The sequence below is a fragment of the Fistularia commersonii genome, chromosome 36 (assembly GCF_037954325.1).
Source record: "Fistularia commersonii isolate RoL2024-O1a breed Wild chromosome 36, RoL_Fcom_v1.0, whole genome shotgun sequence".
NCBI classification, from domain to species: domain Eukaryota; kingdom Metazoa; phylum Chordata; class Actinopteri; order Syngnathiformes; family Fistulariidae; genus Fistularia; species Fistularia commersonii.
The window spans coordinates 7,250,001-7,270,157 of record NC_141319.1 but is presented as its reverse complement, the minus strand read 5'-3'; the positions used below and the strand labels follow the sequence as shown (position 1 = coordinate 7,270,157).

The 20,157-nt window shown below is 44.6% G+C and overlaps 1 protein-coding gene across 2 annotated transcripts in view; it reads right to left on the bottom strand.

Moving 5' to 3' along the window:
• Positions 1 to 543: 543 nt before the first annotated feature.
• meis2b (Meis homeobox 2b) overlaps positions 544 to 20,157 on the bottom strand; it is a 23,931-nt gene continuing 4,317 nt past the window's right edge. For both annotated transcript variants that reach the window (XM_086143186.1, XM_086143187.1), the window contains exons 2-13: positions 19,487 to 19,719; positions 19,265 to 19,406; positions 18,270 to 18,320; positions 18,139 to 18,189; positions 17,875 to 18,021; positions 15,853 to 15,967; positions 7,649 to 7,788; positions 4,843 to 4,919; positions 4,660 to 4,718; positions 4,470 to 4,559; positions 3,255 to 3,350; positions 544 to 1,462 (exon numbers count right to left, since the gene is read on the bottom strand). In XM_086143186.1, coding sequence (XP_085999312.1) covers positions 3,292 to 3,350; positions 4,470 to 4,559; positions 4,660 to 4,718; positions 4,843 to 4,919; positions 7,649 to 7,788; positions 15,853 to 15,967; positions 17,875 to 18,021; positions 18,139 to 18,189; positions 18,270 to 18,320; positions 19,265 to 19,406; positions 19,487 to 19,719 — 1,164 coding nt within the window. In that variant the 3' untranslated portion in view covers positions 544 to 1,462; positions 3,255 to 3,291. The remainder of the gene's footprint in view (positions 1,463 to 3,254; positions 3,351 to 4,469; positions 4,560 to 4,659; positions 4,719 to 4,842; positions 4,920 to 7,648; positions 7,789 to 15,852; positions 15,968 to 17,874; positions 18,022 to 18,138; positions 18,190 to 18,269; positions 18,321 to 19,264; positions 19,407 to 19,486; positions 19,720 to 20,157) is intronic.

Here is a 20,157-nt window from a genome sequence, read left to right as displayed (position 1 = left end):
ATTTATTTATTGTAATTTGTTTCACTCGATTTCCGTTTGAACAAAAGTTCGCCGACCCGCCGGCTTCCGGTGCGAACTGTCTCGATAATAATAATAATAACGATAATAATCGTGTTTTACAGGAAATCCCGCGAGGTTACATCAAGCTCGCGATCATTTTCCGCCAGTAATAAAAATTAAAATAGATTAAAAGAAGATAAACTGACCAAATGAAAGCGAGGAAGAAGAAGAGATGAGTTTTTAATCGATCAGCAGAAGGGCGCAGTCGGACCCGCGGCACGTCTCGCAGGCTCCCGTTCGAACCGTTAAATCGTTAAAATCTGACAGAGACAAACGAGCTGCTGCCCGGGATCTAATTTATTTATTTAGAAGACATTTACTTATCTACCCTCCGCGGGAAACAGATTTTTTTTTTTTTACTAAAAAACAACGGTTTCGTGTTTTTACGAGATGAAAATTTGATTTTCATAGCCGCTGATTGATTGATTTTAATTGACATTTTATTTCTGATGGTTCAAAAAAAATAAATAAAACGAAATTCAATGGGATTGTGTTTTAATTAAAATTGAATTAAAATAAAATGAAGCCAAACACTCGTCTGTTGTCCGTCTATCTCCTCCAGATCGCCTCCATTTCACGTCGGTCCTGTTTTTTTATAAATTTACAAGAAAACCCCGCATAAAAACACTGCTTTCCGTTTTCTGTTTATTCCTTTATTTATTCTGTTTTTTTTTTTTGTTTCAGTGCATTTTTTTTTTTTACCCCGGTGCTATAAAACTATTTAAAACATCGTCCAAATTAATATTGACATTGTGTGTGTGTGTGTGTGTGTGTGTGTGTGTGTGTGTGTGTTCTCTGCTTCATCATCCGCTACAAATGTCACGCCATCGAAAGGGGGAGGTGGGAGAAAGGGAAGAACAAAAAAAGAGAATTAAAAAAGGGAAATAAAATCTAGAAGAATCACACAAACACGGATCTACGTCACCACAGATTTGAACCTCAACGACGTGTGTGTGTGTGTGTGTTTTCGTTCATATAAAGGTGTGTGTGTGTGTGTCCTGTACACGAGTCCGGAGAAGGGATGGAGAGACGCAACGAGGAGAGGAGAAGAAAGATCCCGCCATCCGGTTCGATCCGTAGAAAAATAAATAAATAATTTAAAAACCAAGAAGTGACTTTTTTTTTTCTTCCTCTTCTTCGTCATCTTCATCCCCCTCTCCATCTCCCTCTCTCTCTCTTTCTCTCTCTCTCTCTCTCTCTCCCCCCAAAAAATCCGAGTCTCTGTTCACTTCATGCAAAGTTCGGTTCGTTTCGGCGGCCATTCCGGTGCAGAGGTTGGGCGTTGCCATGGTGATGCGCGTCCACCGTGCAGCGCCGGCGAGATGGCGTGGGAGGTGGGCGGGTGGGTGTGGCGTGGCGACTGCGGCCGGATGGAGGAGATCCCTGAGCCGACCATGGAGGCCTGAGGTTAACATCAATGACAATATCATCACCAAATATTGATTGATCTAATCATTGGTTATCTATTAATTCATTTCGCTTTTTTTAAAAAACATATTTCGTTTATGCGGAAATGATTACAACTTGCATTTGTTTTATTTTGAAAAGAAAATAAAGAAACCGGAAGTCGCATGCTATGAAAAAAACGGAACTTTTTCAAATGTTTATCGTGAAAATCAAGCATTATTATTATTATAATTTTCAACTACTAATTGTCAGTAATAACCTTAAAAGTTTCTCATTTCGGTTTAGATGTATTCATTTTGTTTTTCCTCTGGATAACAAACTGGGAATAATAACTGCAATATTAACAGGAAAGAAAAAAAACTGGTAAAACTGATAATGAACTGATAGTAAACTAATAAAATTTAATTTCTTTAAGCCACACAAAAAGAGAAATCTTGATAATGTGAAAGATAATAATAGTTGCCACTGATCAATCAATCAGTCAACCAATCACATCATAGATTATAATTAATGACATAATATAATAAATTCTTATATAATATATGATAATGATAGATTAAATTATATAATAAATAATTAAAAACAAAACAATAAATTGTCTAAATAAAAGATAATTTCTTTCTTGCCACAAAAAAGCAATACGATTGAAAATATCTAGAATATAAGTGTTTGTATCTAAATATATAAACATAAATATCTAGATATATAAAAGCCAATATCTCAAAACTGTGTGTATAATAATAATAATAACGATTATTATTATTGTTAGGATTATTCCAAAATGAAAATGCACTAGAAGGGAGAGAGTCATTAAAAGGAAAGAATGGCTTTTAGGAAGGTTTTTTAAATAAAATATTGTGGAATAAATAAATCAATAAAAAAAGTAATGTTTAATAGCCTGTGTGTATGATCTTCTGGCTTGTATTTTATGGAGAAATTATAATAAAATATTTATAATGATATAACATATAACCCCCCCCCCGACACACACACACACACACACACACACACACACACACACACACACACACACACACACACACACACACACACACACACACACACACACACGTCGCAGCGCGGTTCAGATGAAAGGAGGCGGAAACACCGTGCTTTATCGCACGTTTTGGATCAAACTCACGACACGAAGGACTGGTCATTAATCCCGACTATCTGGACGTGAAGCTGCTGTCGGTGTGTGTGTGTGTGTGTGTGTGTGTGTGTGTGTGTGTGTTGGGGGATAAAAAATGTCGGGCCTTTATTTCCATATAAAGAGCTCAATTTATCAGAGTCAGGGCTGTTAAATAAAACCCGCCGTGTGTGTGTGTGTGTGTGTGTGTGTGTGTGTGTGTGTGTGTGTGTGTGTGTGTGTGTGTGTGTGTGTGTGTGTGTGTGGGTGGAGGGGGGGTTCTTAATCAGATCAGAGGGGGGGAGAAGGCAAGGAAGAGGAGTGTGCTGGTAACAGGCTTTCGACCCCCAGTGACAAAAATACAATAATGAATATGAATATAATTTATATTATTTTGTCAAAAAAGTAAAATATGCAATTCTATTTTTTGTGATAATTATCTTAATCTATTCTTTGTTTCAGTGTGTGTTTTTAAATAGTTCAAAGTGAACATCAGTGAATGTCAATAATAAAAACAAAATTGATACCTTAATGAATACAAAAAAAAACAATACAAAAAAAAAATGATCTTCTATTTCATGCAGAAATATTAAACTTCATTTGTTTAATTTTGTATTTTATTCCTTTTCCAAAGTATTTGTGTTTTCCAGGTACTCACTTCACCCTGTGGTTGGGTCTGCTGGCAGCGGCTGGTCCTACATGTAGTGCCACTGGCCGTCCATGCCCATGTTCATGCCCATCCCACCCATCGGGCCTGCAGGCAGGAGCAAGAGGTCACATGCATGGCGACCCCCACCACACACACACACAAACACACACACACACACACACACACACACACACACACACACACACACACTTAAAGGACTCCGCAATTCAAGAAAACAAGCAAACAAACAAAAACTACGAGTCCCGATGTGAGGAACGTTCTCCAATCGAGGCATTGGTTAGCATAGATTTGGCGCAGCCGGCTAAAAGCTACAACTCAGTTAGCGTGCTAACTGCGTGCTACCGATGGAAGGCCAGCTTAAAACAAACTGCGGTACAAATCTTACTATTACAGTCTCAAAATCCCATAACTCATTATCCTAGCACACTTCGAGGATGCTAACGTAGCTATTAACAATGTGTGATGTGGCACCGCTGGCTAACAGCTACAACTCAGTTTGCCTGCTACCAATGGGACGCCAGCTAAAAAATAAACTGCTGTACAAATCCTTCTTTTACTTCTCAAAAACCCATAACTCACTATCCTAGCACACCGCTAGGATGTAACATAGCTACTAGCTACGTGTGATGTGGCACAAATGGCTACAACTCAGTTTGCCTGCTAAAATATAGACTGCAGTACAAATAATTGTTTTAGTTCTCAAAAACCCAAAACTCACTATAATAGCACGCGGCTAGGATGCCAATGTAGCTACTAGCTATGTGTGATGTGGCACTGCTGACTAACGGCTACAATTGATTGAGTTACCTCGCTACCAGTGGGACACCAGCTAAAAAACTAAAATGCAGTACAAACCCTTCTATTACCTCTCAAAAACCCATAACTCATTATCCTAGCACACCGCTAGGATGCTAATGTAGTTACTAGCTAAGTTAGATGGTAGCTAGTATCTGTTAGCCCAGATGCAGAACCGCTGGCTAACGGCTGCAACTCAGTTAGCGTGCTAGTAATGGAACGCGAGATAAAAAATAAACTGCGATACAAATCCTTCTTTTACTTCTCAAAATCCCATAACTCATTATCCTAGCACACCGCTAGGATGCTAACGTAGCTATGAGCCATCATCAACAGAAAGCTAGCTGGTACTGTTTACAACTGCAGCTTTTGGTTTTGTTGTGTCTGGAACCTGCGCTGGTCACTCACCTCCGGGTCGGAGCCCCATGTGCTGCTGACCGTCCAGGACGAAGCCTCCCATTGGCTGGCCGTCTGGACTGTAGGCTGTACCTTGACTCACTGACACACACACACACACACACACACACACACACACACACACACAGAGGTGAGGTGGACAGGTGGACATATGGGATGGCCAGGTGTCCTGGTGTCTCACCTGCTCTGTTGGACTGGTCAATCATGGGCTGAACTATTCTCCTCCTTGCGTTGATGAACCTGGAAGGATCAGCAGCGTCCGTAAGCTTCACATTCACCACGCTTCGATCCGGTATTGATTAATCTCCGGGTATTGATCGGACGTGATCGCCCCCGGTGGCCGGGGGAGGAACTGCAGACTCACCAGTTGTTGACCTGCAGGATGGTGAGGCCCGTGTCCTGAGCCAGCTGCTTCTTCTGCTCCTCCGAAGGGTACGGATGCTGAGGAGACACCGGGGCGGAGAAGGTGAGATGAAGGGATGAAGCTCACGCCATCTGATTGGTCCAAGGGGGACGACTTGTGAGAACGTCACTTCCTGTGTGTCACTTCTCACGTGACGACACCGGCAAGAAGTCGCAAGTGGACAAAACCAGACGTCTCTCCACCCACGCCGGGGGTCACCTGACTGTTTTCCACGTCCGGCGACACGTGCACGCCTGTGCACGAACCTCACGCGCCTTCAACAGACCGTAATAACCCTCCACCCCTCCCACGGGTCGCCAGCGCGTGGCTTTGTGTGACAATATTTGACATGATTTGACTTTGCCGTGACGGACGATGGGGTGGAACGCCACAATGGCCGCCTTTGTTTGCCCCCCCCCACATCAACCGCCTGTGTGTGTGTGTGTGTGTGTGTGTGTGTGTGTGTGTGTGTGTGTGTGTGTGTGTGGTGGGGGGGCAGCAGATGGCAGACAGAGGTGACCCGTGGACCAGGAACATTCTGCTGCTGTCACGCCGTCCACCCACCTCCTGGAGCCGCCGGTGAAGGATGAGCATCAGATCACTTTATCTCCAAACCCCCACTTTCACTCTCACACACACACACACACACACACACACACACACACACACAGAAACCCTGCAATGCATTCATGGGCCCTCTCATAATCTGAAATCAGCATTACAGTGGGCGAAAAGGTGAAAAGTGAATTTCCTGGATGTAGAGACGGGATCATTTTAATGGGATTTACAGAAATATTAACCAACCTCATTCATTTCTCTCTAGAAACATCGATCTAGGCAGTTGCTGCCTTGTTTTTTTTTCCCCCTGGTTGAAAATGGTTTAATAAAGTGTCGCGGCCCCGTCTGTCAAGCTACAACGGTAAACCGACTGAACTGTATCGACGTATTTTGCGATTGTCGTAGCTGCAATTTCTTCAATTTCTTCCTCTTCTTGTCGCCTCTCAAGCACTGCAAAAAAAAAACGCTAAAGAAGAATAAATCACGAGAACCCGAAGCGAGAAGGTTCCTGTTTGTGTTTATGATGTATGAATGAGCGTGTATAAGGGGCTCTCTGATTGGCCCAGGGTGAACTGGACTCTCGCCCAATCACAGCAGGTGTAGATCGAACTGAAGGTCCAATGCGGCGCCGCGAGAACGTCTTAAAAGGTCTGATTGTCTTCAAATAAAGAAGTCAAACGTTGAGCATAAACTACATTTTGATCATGTTACACGCAAAAAGTGACAGATGATCCCCAGGAAGAGAAAAGAAAGGCTGTTTCGAGAAAGACGGTGAAATTAGCGTTATGAGGCAACGTAGCTAAGTATGCTAAAGTTAGCCTTCTAGAAAAACAACAAATAGTCCAAGAATTAAAAACCATTAAAAACTGCGACAGCAGCGATGAACCCGTCAAATAACACGGAATAATGGCAAAAAGATTAGGTAGGGAAAAAAAAAGTCAGAATGCTATTATTATTAATTATTTTTTTGTTCAATTCAAAGAAAAGGCTGTTTGTTTCATCTGTCAAGAGATGAAACAAAGATATTATTCATTAATAATGTTATTATTATTTTCTGATTTGTTTTTTTTCCTGTCAAGATCCTAGAAAGGGTTAATATTTGGTTACGCGTGGCTTTCTGGGGAAAAAATAAACGTTTGCTTTTAGACGATCGTCACATTTTTTGTTACAAAGCCGTCAGAGAAGGGAAACGTGTTTCGGCCCTCGAAGGAAAAACTTTGGCGACGAATGACGTCTTCTCATTTCGCCGGGGCGCCCTCAGCCCCGACCAATGGGAACACCCGGTTCCAACAGGAAGTAGCGACGACGACGACGACCCAATCGGCTCAAAAAACGCGGTTCTTTGATGGCATTGGAAAAAAAAACATCTTCTTCTGACCTTCCTTCCTCACACGTTCACGTCGGACACTTGGAGGAATCCTGCCGACCCCCCAGGAGAAAGACCTCCTCTAAATAAAAGCCTTTGAGGACAAACGGCGGGTTGCGGGGGAAACCAACAGTTACGTGGCGTCCAATGAATAATAGAATGAGTCCAGAACCTTCCACAGCTGCTGTCCCTCAGGAGGTGCAGATCTTTCAGCGTTCTTCACAATCCCGCCACAAAAGGCTTTCACACACACACACACTTTCTCTTTCCGCGGCAAAACACTTGTGCTCAACAAATTAGGCCTGAAAGAGATCGCGTGAGTGTGTGTGTATGTGTGTCAGGGGGTAATTTAATTAACCCCCCAGACACAGACACACACACACACACACACACACACACACACACACACACTCCTGCAAAGGTGGGCTTTTTGGAAGTGAGAAAGCAAACATTACCATCACCTGTAGAAACACAACTAGAGCTGAAAATGTGCCAAATCTATAAGCATATTTATACTTATTTAAATTAGCAAGAGGAAGTTTCAGGAGGGTGTGTGTGTGTGTGTGTGTGTGTGTGATGAAATGTAAAGGTGGAGGATCTGTGTGGGCTTCCCGGAGATCCCCCTCCACCCCGCCACGCCACCGAGAGGTTATCACACACACCCGGCTGGATAAAACAGCGGCGCCACCTCTGATGTTGATTTGTGTGTGTGTGTGTGTGTGTGTGTGTGTGTGTGTGGGCCCCTTCTTCTCTCTACAAAGACCCGTGGACGTTCTCCCTGTGCAGGAACGCAGGCCGGCCTCATTACGAGAGGGTTTTGTGTCAAGATGGCCGCCCCCTTACCGTGAGGTGCTGGAAGAGCCAGGCTCTCATTATGTTGGTGGCCACTTTGGGGAAGATGCCTCGCTTCTTCTGCCTCTTCTTGTCCTGGTCGTCCTCGTCTCCGGTGCCGGGGGACGCCAGGCTGTTGTCCAGGCCGTCTCCTGCCATCAGAGGACGGACGTTAACGGGGGTCCGGGGTTTGATTCCCGCCTAACCTCCCAGAACTATTAATCCAATGACAGGCCGCGGTTTGACGCGGCGTAACGAGACGCCGCCTGACGGTGACCTCGGCGGGGAAACGGGGCTAACGAGGGGGAAGAAACGAGAAGGACAAATAAGGCAAACAAACGTCGGCGCCGGACGATGAGGACGACAATCGCTTCGGACGGGATTTTTTTTTTTTTTTCTAATAATGCTGACTGCTGCCCCCGGTGGCCACTAGTGGTATTGCACAAGGAGGATCGGGCCTTCATTTGAATAAAATGGTAAAAAAAAAATTAAAGAACGACAGGGAAACGTGCAAATTCATGATAAAAATGAAAAAGGAAATTGTGTTTTGGAAAAATCTTGAAAGGGTTCAGTTTGCTGTCTGCGTGAGAAATAATCTGAGGGAGTTAAAATAATTGATATTGAGAGATAATTGAATATCAGAGGTTGGTTTTGTAGCAAAAAGTAAAATAAAGCAGGAAAAAAAATCACCAAATCAAAATCTGTGAGAAAATAAAACGATCGTCTTTGAAAGCAAAAATGAAAATCATTTTTCAGAATGAAACAGTGTTTTGGGATATCAGGGTTATCGTTTTAAAAACACATTTTTAAATTGATGAAGAAAGAAATCGATTAATGTGACATCAAGAAGATGTTTTTTTGAAAACATTTTTGAAAAAAACAAAAATGAAATAGATTAACGCGAGATAATTGTGAAGGGAAATGAAAATAAATACTTTAAACAAAAAAAAAAAAGGAAATGAGAGCAACATTTAAATAAAATCAATAGAACTGAAAATAGAGCATAATGGATAAAATGACAAAAATAAATATGACTGAAAATATAAATGTACAAAATATATATTAATGAATACAAATAATAATAAAATGAATTAGAATAATATAAATACGATCGAAATAATAGAATAATACTAATGAAAGTAAAACGATGAAATAAAAAAAAAATACAACCGAAACCCAAAGCGAGACAGTAAGACATAAAAATCGCCATCATTTTCCTAATGATTTTCTTAACTTTTTGTTTGATCTGTGCTGGGAGTTGGGGGTTGTGGCTTGCGGTTCGGGGGTGTTGGAGCCGCCGCCGCCGCCCCCGTGTGTCGGCTCGCCGGCCCTCTTTGATTCGGCGGCGGCCGGGATCAAGGCGGGAGCCTCCATTTAAGCAGAGATTTCCGTCCCTGCCAGCCAGACCCCCCCGCCCCGTCCCCCCCCCGCCCTCCGTCCCCGGCCCCGCCATTAATTGTGCATCAGCTGAGATGATTTACTTTTAACAGTGGTGGTTATTTTTTCTTGCCCCCGGGGCAGAGGAGCCTTGAAAGCCTGCCTGCAGGGCATGTGAATAATGCATCTGAGAGACCCCCGACCCCCCCCTCCACCCCCCGCCCTCCAGGCGGGACGGAAACCCCGCTTTTCCTTAAGATCCGCCCGAGCACGTCTTTTTGTTTTTGGAGACGCATCAATCAAACGGCGTCCGCGCGAGCCCCGCTCGTGCATAAATATTTCAGCTAATGAATATTGACGGTAAAAAGGACGTGTTCGACGGTCGGAGGCGGAGCTAAGGGGCGGGAGTTTTGACGGATGGCGGCGGTGCTAATGCTAACGGCTAACGCAGGAATGATGCGTGTTTGGGATTAAAAAGGAACGCGGTGCTGGTAGGAGCACATGCTAGGTAGTATTACTGCTTCCACAGACGGATACATAAACAGTGGGAATGACTGAAATGATTTATATATGTTTATATGTGATTTAGGGGGAAGCCTTGTTTTGCTGTGACAGGCAAAAATAAACACTTTTCATTTTTATTTTTCCCCCTTTGAAAATATTTTTATGAAATTAGCATATTAGCATACCACTCAACTTAGCAAGAGGGAAAGCTCAGCCTCTAAATACTACTACCATGTACTACTACTACCACAAAGAAGAAGAAGAAGAATACTCTGACAAGTATTACTATTATTACTACTACTACTACTAATAATAATAATAACAACCATAAAGAATACTAATATAGTAATAATAGTACTAATAATAATATGCTATTGCAGTTACTACTACTGATATGATAATAATAATAATGACAATAATAATAATGATAAGAAGAAGAATAAGAAGATACTCTTACAACTATTACGATTACTAGTAGCAATAATAATAATAATAAGAAGAAGAATAATAATGACTGTAACAATGATGAGAAGAGAAAGAAGAAGATACTCTTGCAACTATTACTATTACTACTAGTAGTAATAAAAATAACAATAATAATGATTATAAATATCATAATAATGCCAATAAAACAATAATAATAATAATATTTTTTAGAAACTAAAACAGAAGAAAGTGTTTATTCTCCATGTGGAGTCAGGGTAACCACAGCTTGAACTAAATCTCAGCCAAGGATTTCCTGGGAGTGGGAGCCGACTTCTCCCTGCCGACCCGAAGCTCTATGAACGTGTTCAGGCTGGTGGAAGGAAAACGCCAACTTCAGCCTCGCCTTCGACACCGCACTTCCCCAGACCATTACTATTACCGCTACAATTACTGCCAGTCCTAAAGCATGTGTATGTTAAACAGAAGGCGAGGAACCGGACGGCGCTCGTCGAGTTCCTCGACTTCCCGCTAAAAAGTCCCGGCGCTGCGACCTTGAAGGCCGAGGTGCAAACTTTCCAAGGTCGCGCCGTCGCCGTAATTATTCCACGAGCGTCTTTGTTGACGCCTGCATCAGGACGGAGTTGGAGAAAGAAAGAAAGAACAGTTCTCCCTCATCCTAATTATCTCTAAGCAAGGGGAAGCTGCCCCCCCTCGCCCTCGCCGCCGCCCCCCTCCCTTTCTAGTGCGGCGGCGAGGGGGGGGAAGCCGCAGGGCAGATCCTCCGCGACACTAATCGCTTCTGACTGTTCCTCGGCGAGTCGGCCGATCCAGCCAGTGTGTGACGGTGCAATCTCAAAGTCGTGCACTTCTACCCCCCCCATCCCTCCATCTGTGTGTGTGTGTGTGTGAGGGTTAGCATCACCGCGGGGATGGCTGGAGTATCGCCCCCGGGCGAAGACGGAAAACACACAAGAAAGAAGCACCCCAAGATACAAAGTCTTCCTCTTCACCCCCACTGCACACACACACACACACACACACACACACACACACACACACACACACACACACACACACACAACCTCGATGTTGTATATTTATGACAATTTACGAACGCTCTGCTTTTAGAGCTCGTTTCCTACTCGTTTTATTTTTTCATGCCCCTTGCAAACGTTAAGGGGGGCGTTTTGGGTGTAAAAGCTTCGGCTAGCGGGGAAACGGGGATCGGGCACCGCGGGTGGTGTTTAGAAAAACACCGAGAACCCGGGTGAAATGTTTACTCGGGAAGATAAAACTAACGCGTCAAAAGTCATGGAGTGGATTCTGGGAAATAATCCACCGCAATCAATAAAAACCATCAGGAAGTAGCAGCGTGATTAGCGCTGATTAGCATGAGATTGATTTCAGAGATAAACAGCCAAATAATGACAATTAAAACGACCTTAAAGCGAGAAACTAGCTAGAAAAGCAAGTATCTATCAGATATTCGCGGATATACCGACGACACGCCGATCAGGAGATGTGATTGATTATTTTCTCCCATATCAGATATTGATCATTCAAAGATAAACACTGATTTCCTGTCGCCACTTGGACATCAACATTTTCCTGCTGATATAATTCACCATTTACAGAGGACAGGCTGATAATAGCACGCGTCTCATCTGGTCACATTTTTAATTTTTTGTTTTTCAGAAGGTCGTGGAGGTTCTGCTGTGGTAAAACCTTCGCCATGTTGCGTTAGCTGTGGCGATGGCGGCCTGATAACACGCTCAGAGAATATAACGTCAACTCTTACCGGACAAAAGAAAACAAAAATCAACCTCCTGTCATTCAGGCGATGACACACACCGGTATTAGCATCTCGCCGGAGTGCAAATATGTGACTGGAATGCTAAAATTAGCTCCCATCTGAGTTTTTAGATCCAAACATATGTAATATTCTAGATATTATATAGAGTAGCTAACATGATTTGACTGCTTACATAAAAACATACAAAAAAATGGATCGTCTTGGGTTTTAAAGTGGCGTTTAAAGCCTCGGCGTTGCTTCCCCGGCGCTCGCCGTCACACTCAGACGCCGGCGGTGGATAATGTGTCGGCAAGACAAAGCGGAGGATGGGGGGGGGGCTGGCTGAACTGATTGTCCCCCCACAACAATCTGCATCCCTGATGTGAAGCCCAAAATGGGCCGGTCTAATGAGCTCAGCGGGACCCTGATCCATCATCGGTGACACCTCGCGGCCCCGCCCCTTATTAGACATGATACACCGCTCTAAATGAAGCCGTCTGGCGGGGCGGAGGGGTAATGAGAGCGGTGACCACCTGATCACACACTCGGGGTTTTATCGGATTCTTATTAGTGCGGCTTTACATTTAACGCGCCGTAATAAGCGGTGGTTAATAGATTATAAACGCGTAGTAAGGCTGCTGTGTGACAAGAGCGAGGAGATGGGTTGTTTTTGTGATTACAGGTTGCGGAAAGCTATAAAAATTATAAATACCTCCATGATAATTAACTGTTCAGAATGACATTCTCTGGACAATTGTTTGCTCATAGCGGCCAACAGCGAGTGCCAGCTGATGCGAATGGGCTTAGCTTACACTCGAATGCATTGTAAAGTGAAGCTAAAGTGAAGCTTACAGCAGGCAGCTAATTTAGCTAACTTTGCAGGGATGCTAACATCAACCGAAGCTCAAATTCTAACAAATGCTAGCTCTGCACTAATGGGCTTAGCTTACACTCGAATGCATTGTAAAGTGAAGCTAAATACAGCAGGCAGCTAATTTAGCTAACTTCGCAGGGATGCTAACATCAACCGAAGCTCAAGTTCTAACAAATGCTAGCTCTGCACTAATGGGCTTAGCTTACACTCGTGTCCATTGTAACGTGAAGCTAAATACAGCGGGCAGCTAGTTTTGCTAACTGCGCGGGGATGCTAACATCAACCGAAGCTCCAATTCTACCAAATGCTAGCTCTGTGCTAATGAGAGCAAACCTTAAAGGGGTAGGGGGAACGCCCCCCCCCCCCCCGCCCTCAAGCCAATAACAACCATGACAAACACCAACCAGCAACCAATCAGTGAAAGCCAACCGTGAAGAATCGGCAAATCTGAACCGTGATGTTCAGGGGAGGCTATCGCTGCGGCGCTGGCTAACCTGCAGAGGCGGACATGACAACCCCCCCCCTCACCCCCCCCACCCCCGGTATGTGTGCACCTCCATCCCGTCACATTCCTTCATCCGCTGGACGCAGCAGGACAATCCCACATCCTCTTCCTCAGATTCCACGTTTCTACAGGAGGTTCCACTCCAGCTGCTTCTCTCTGGGTTTTTGTGATGGACATCCCCCCCCCGGACATTCCTGGGATAACACGGCCCCTGTAGCTGCCGTCACCGGCGGCCCCCTGGGGAGGGGGGATATCAAAGATTACAAAGCTCGCAGTGCAACAACCAGCTGACGGACACACACACACACACACACACACACACATCATCCACCTGCAGCCCAAACACTCGCCATCTGTTATACATTTTTTAAAAAGCCCTCAAAATTCATTTCCAGATGCTAATTTTTGTCCTTGGGGATGCGGCGGATGCTAGCAAGCAGCAGCGCACAGTTGGACTTGGGAGGCGTGATGCTAATGCTAACAGCTAGTGGATGTCAGCCATGATGGCGCCTTCCTGGTTTTTCATTTCACCAGGAGGAGTGAACATGTCTTCCTTCATATGACACTAACTGCAAACAGAACGTCCACGCTAACTCTTATGGCATAGGGAATGCTAACATAGCGAACGCTAACACTCGGCAGGCCCCATCCTGTGAGCATTAGCGCGCAGAAAAAAACTGACTTAGCCTCCTCATTGCAGGTATAGTAGCACGGAGCGAACACTTTAGCTTGATGCTAAAAAATGTGCGTCAGTTACCCGGCGCTTGAAATTACGTTTACATTGCGACGCCTTAGTTTGACAACCTGGGGAATAAATATGAATATAAAATCGAGAATTCTGCTCTAAAATGCTAACATTTGTCCTGCTAAGCTAACTAGCAGGCAAAAAACAGCTGGAATTTGACCTTCAGCAGAGTTTTCTCTAGCTCCTTTCTTAGCAATATCACAGCAATCGCTGCATGGCCTCTTGTTAGGAGGTTATAGTCCTTATTTTAAAGGTCAATTCTTGCCGTTTCAGTTGATTGTAGATCCTTTTTATAATGGAGCAACACAAAAGTCGTATATATATAGGGAGAGAGAGAGAAATAATTTTTGCACTTTTATTGTTTTTTTTTTTTTTTTTTTTTAATTTCACTATGCTTTTTTTTTAATTTATTTTATTTTATTTTCAGCTGTCGAACAGCCCAAAGGGGAAGCCTCCTTTTCCGATCACCACCCCCCTTTTGTTCCTCCTACATAAAGTCCCTGTCCTCGGAGCCCGGCGGGGGGGCCATTCTGCCCCCCCCCTCGTCCACTGTGGATTCTCTCCCGGGTCAAAAGGTCAAAGACCTCGCCCCCACCACCACCACCACTCCTCCCACTGGTGTTTTTTTCAAAAAAAAAAAAAAGAAAATTCAAAGCCTCCACCAAGTTAATCCCCTCTGCTTCCCCCTTGTCCTGCACTTGCAAAGCATCCTCCCATTGTCCTGCTGGCCGAAGCCGCCGGCCCGCTTTTAACTCTATTTTTACCGCGAGGGTAAAACAAGCTATAAAAACCCAACGGTCCGAGGAGGGAACCCGGGTTCTCACAGCGGTTATTACACGGCCACTCGAGGGATTTCTTCTTTAATTAACCATAAAAACTGAGGGTTCGTTTCTTTGCTGATGATGATGTTGTGTTTGGCTGATTTGTATTTTTGAGGGGAACTCGCTTTTGCAGATGTTTACTTACTTAAAACGCCTTTACTGATAATTAATTTCTCCCCTTTTTGCAAGAAAATACATCACTCAATATCACTAGTTATATTTAAATGAATTAAATTCATTATCATGTACAATATATTCTCCATTGCGTCATATAACAAATTTTTTAACACACTGTTGTGTAATATCACTTTCACCTTTTGAGCCATATGGGGTCAGAATTTCCTTTGGGATTAATACCATATCAATAAAATCCTGATTTTCTTTTGCAATTTTTTTGTTTTTTTTTAATTTTATCTTATGTGTGATTTTATAGCCCTTTTTGGGGATAACTTTAAGTGAAAATAATTTTGCTAATTTTTGATGATTTTCGTTTTATTGGTCTTATTTAACTCATCTTATATTGCTAACTTTGTCAGTTTTTTCAGGTAATATTTAAAATACAAAAATCTTGCTAATTTTCAGTGATTTCTTAATTTTTTTCTTATCCGGCTGATTGTTTTTCAATTTCATGTAAATATTTTTTAAAACTTCACACAAATCTTTTTTACATTATCTTATTTTTTATAATTTGGCTAATATTTCCCTTCATTTTATTTTAGATCATTTCCAATGACAAAAAAAAGGTGCAAATTCTCAGCCAGCAATTTCTTGTTTTTTATTTATCTGGCCGATTTTTTTTCACACTTCTTTTTAGATACTTTCATGTAAATATTTTTAAAAGATGCACAAAAATTGTTAGTGATTACTTTTTTATCTTATGTCATCTTTTATAATTTGGCTCACTTTTCCCTTCATTTTATTTTAGATAATTTCACTGAAACAAAAAAAGGGCTAATTTTTAGCAAATTTTGTTTTTATCCGGCTAATTTTGACCTCTTTATTTTTTTGAGATAACTATGCATGAATCTTGAAGACAAATCTTTTACTTTCCTTTCCAGCCCGCCGGTTCACAAGGAGCTTCTGGAGCGGCTCAGGTTCTGAAGGTGGAGACACCTCCACGTGGATCTGGAGGTGTCTTTAGCGCCTTTAGCGTAGGGTGGAGGTCTTCTTACCGAGCTCGCTGGTGTTGTCTCCGCTCTGGGACACGTGTCCCCCGCTGGACGGCCCCGGGGTTCCCACGGACGGCGTGGAGTGGGCGTCGTCCAGGTCCCTCCAGGACGCCGGGTTCTGGCGGGAAGACAGACGAGGACGAGTTAGCGCCGGCTACGTTAGCATGTTAGCAAGGAAGGGACGTAATGTTACCATGCTGTCCCTGGAGGAAGAGCGGGGCAACACGGAAGAAGAAGAAGAAGAAGAAGAAGAAGAAGAAGACGAGGAGACGTGGACCTTCCGGTGCGACACATCCAACTGACGCCGCTCGGATGCGGCGAGCGCCGTATTTATGGCGAGGGCGCTCAACATGGCCGCCATGGCGACCCCCTCCTCCTCCCGGCTCTCGGCGTCAGCTGTTCGCCTGATGGCGCCGGGCTGAGGAGCTCAGCAGATGACGAGGAGGAGCGCGAGGAGGTGGGGGGACAATGGCGCCGCGTCAACGAGGCCTCTCAGCGCCTTTTCTTCCCGCCGCCGCACAAAGAACGCCGCCGCTCGCCGCGCACGCCGACCCCGACATGTGCTCATCGGGCTAATGGAGGTCTCGTCTCCTGACGACCCATCTGTGTTTACCTTGTACAGTGGAGGCGGGGAGGGTCACACACACACACACACACACACACACACACACACACACACGCAGCCTAGATTCCCAACTGTAACTAAACCCGGGTTGCGATTGATTACTCTGATCTGATCGCCGCTCCTTGTAAGTAGGAGAGATAAATAAAAATTATATAATCTGGATTATAACTGTTGTAACTAAGATACTGTTGTAATTGATTACTTTGACGCAGCAGGTGAAAGGAGGGGGCGGTGGTTGTTAATGACACACGCAAACACGGATTAACATAAACACACACTCTTGCATGCAGCTGCTCTGACAGGTGTGTATGTGTGTGTGTGTTTTCCTGTTTTTTCTTATTTTTCCAAATGCTGTGTTTTAATATTGTAGCATCGAATTTCAAATACTCATTCGCGCACACACACACACACACACACACACACATACACACACACACACACACACACACACACGGAAAAAAATGTGTGAGAATCGGGTCTGAGATTGTAGGGGTGTTTGGGGTCACACACACACGCACGCACACCGCAAAGTTACCGCAATGTGTCTCAGAGGTGTGTGTGAGTGTGTGTGTGTGTGTGTGCGTGTGAAAGGAAAAAAGTGGCGCATCCATTATGCAGCGGCCGTTCTGAGGAAGGAGCTGCAGCGGGAGCGCGTCCGCTCACACACACACACACACACACACACACACACACACACACACACACACACACACACACACACGACATTGAAGGACGCAATTTTAGAACAAAGAGACAATGTTTTTTTTTTGTTTTTTTCCTGTGTGTTTTTGTATTCGTGCGTGACACACACATACACACACATTCCTTCCCGTCGCCCCTGTCAGAAGACACGGTTACGTCACACCTTTCTCATCCTAATCCCGCACCCGAGGCGGGATTATGACCTCGCAGTGACGTCATCTTTTGGTCCACTGCCCCGGTGCCGCGAACGATGAGCCAATTATCGGACGCACCGTTGAAAATCTGTGTTAGCGTGCGTGCGTGTGTGGTCCCGCAGACAACCAACACACACACACACCTCTGCAAACACGACTTTTATTTCTTGTCTTTTTCTGCAGTTTCTAAATATTAATTCTAATTATTACAATTAAAATTTGTAATCCCGTCGGCGCTCTCGGATTACGTCATCCCGGGAATCGATCGATTAGAAACCGATCGGGAAACGATCGAATAAACCGCACATTAAAAAAAAAACAAAAAAACAAAAAACGGAAGTGTTAATATCCTATTTAATCCCTACGGATTATGATCGTGTTTTTCGCATCTCGCTTTATAATCTCACCATCAGAATAAAACCCACGGACACGCCGACGCCGAACTTCCGGTTTATTCTCTCTCTTTTTTCTCTTCCACGCGCGGGATTACGGCGGATTACTCACGTGCTCGGCCAGATTGGTGGAGGAGCCGGACAGGTCGTCGAAATCCGCCTTGCAGACGTCGCGCTCCTCGATCACCAGATCGATCGGCATCTTCCCCTTCAGGCAGCTGATGTACCGGTGGCAGAAGTTGTCACACAACTCGTGGACCTGCGTGGACACCGAACAGGTGTGTGTGTGAGTGTGTGTGTGTGTGTGTGTGTGTGTGTGTGTAAGTGTGTGTGACCCAATCCCGGAGAGTCTCATCATTATTATTATTATGATTACCTTCTCTAATTCCAGCAGGTGGAACCGCAGGACTTGGATGGCCTGGATCATCTGATGGAGTGGAGATAATCGATAATCGATATTGATCGTGGTGTGATGGTGGTGATGATGAAGGAGGAGGAGGAGCTCACCAGATTATCCAGCTCGGGATTGGAGGAAAACAAAGGTTTCTCCGCGCGGATCTGGAGGAGACAAAGATACAGATGGTGTGTGTGTGTGTGTGTGTGTGTGTGTGTGTATACACGTTTTCTCCAGTCCACTCCCGTTTTTTAAAGCATCACATGTATAGATTCCACCTTGACTTTTCGACACACACACACACACACACACTGTCTGTGTAAAGGTGTGTGTGCGTGCATGTTTTCTCCAATCCACTTCCGCTATTTTTTAAAGCACCGCATCCAATTTCGAGGGTGGAATCTGATGATGTCTCTCTCTCTCTCACACACACACACACACACACACAGTTTACATGTGTGTAAATGACTGTGCGCGTGCGTGTGTATCTGTGCATGTGTGCGTTTTCTCCAATCCACTTCCGGTTCGCTTTTTTTAGAGAACCGAATCTTAAAATTCCACCTTCGAGTTTGGACACACACACACACACACACACACACACACACAATGTGTGTGACAGAAAACATTGTGTGTGTGTTTATGTGCGAGTGTGTACACGCACGTGTGTTTTTCCTCAAATCCACTACCGGTTCCTTTTTTTTTCTTAGAACCGAATCTTCAAATTCCACCTTCGAATTTACATTACACACACACACACACACGGTGTGTTCTCCAATCACACACACATAGAACACATAGTGTGTGTGTTTTCTCCCGTTCACCCTATTCACCGGTTATTTCTTTAACCACCTCATCTTTAGATACCAGCTCGACTTTGTGTCTCACACACATATACACACACACATACACACACACACACGCACTCTGTGTTTGCGTGTAAAGGAGTGTGTACGCGCGTGCGTGTTCACATGTTTTCTTCAATCTACTTCCGGTTGTCTTTTTTTTAAAGCGCCGATTTCTTCAAATTCCACCTTTGAATTTGCACCGCACACACACACTGTGCACGTGTGTGTGTGCGCGCGTGCACGTTCCCTACACTGCCACCCACCTGTTTGGCGAACACGGCGATGTCCTCGTTGAAGGAGTCTGACGAGCACACGTCCCCGCCGGCCACGCCGGGCTCCCGCGGCGTGCACGTCGCCAACTCGCATTTCTCGAACACGAGCGCCAGCAGCGGGAATAAGGGATGTCTGCGGGGTGGACACGCACACGCACGGTTTTAGTCAACTCATAAACTCACAGACACACACGCGCACGCGCGCACACGCACCCGTAGATCTGGTCCTTGTCGCGTTTGAGCGCGTCGCTGACCGCGCTCCCGATGCCCGCGGGCACGACGCTGTGAGGCGCGTGCGCGCCGTAGTGCTGATTGGGGTGCGGCGGCGGCGCGTGACTCAGGTGGTGCACCTGCGGGAGCGGGCGGGGCGCGTGCGGGTCGCCGTACATGGAGGCGGTCACGCCGACGCCGTCCATGGCGCCGCCGTAGTGGGCCAGCTCGTCGTACTGCAGGCACAAATCAATAATCAATCGATAAGCAATACATGTTGATCAGAAAACCGATCAGCCATCGATCCTCAGCGATAAAATGATCCCCTGCTGGACTTTCACCTCTTCGTCGAAGAGCTCCAAATCTATCAGGATCGATAAATAAAATGAACCACATATTGATAGATTATCGATATAAAATCGATGGATAAAATTCGTTCCTGGACAAAATGACACTTTCATGTTTCAGTTTGATTTGCCGCGACGCTAAAATGCTCAAATACGATGGTGATTGATCTCTAATCGAATCAATTAATAATCAATTTTTAATCGATCTATACAATGATTTTTTACATCCTTAAAAACCTCAATTAAACCTGATAAAAGTATCTCGGTCAATTTCACTAATACGGCAAAACGCTTAAATTCGATTACAATCGATCACGGGTCATAATC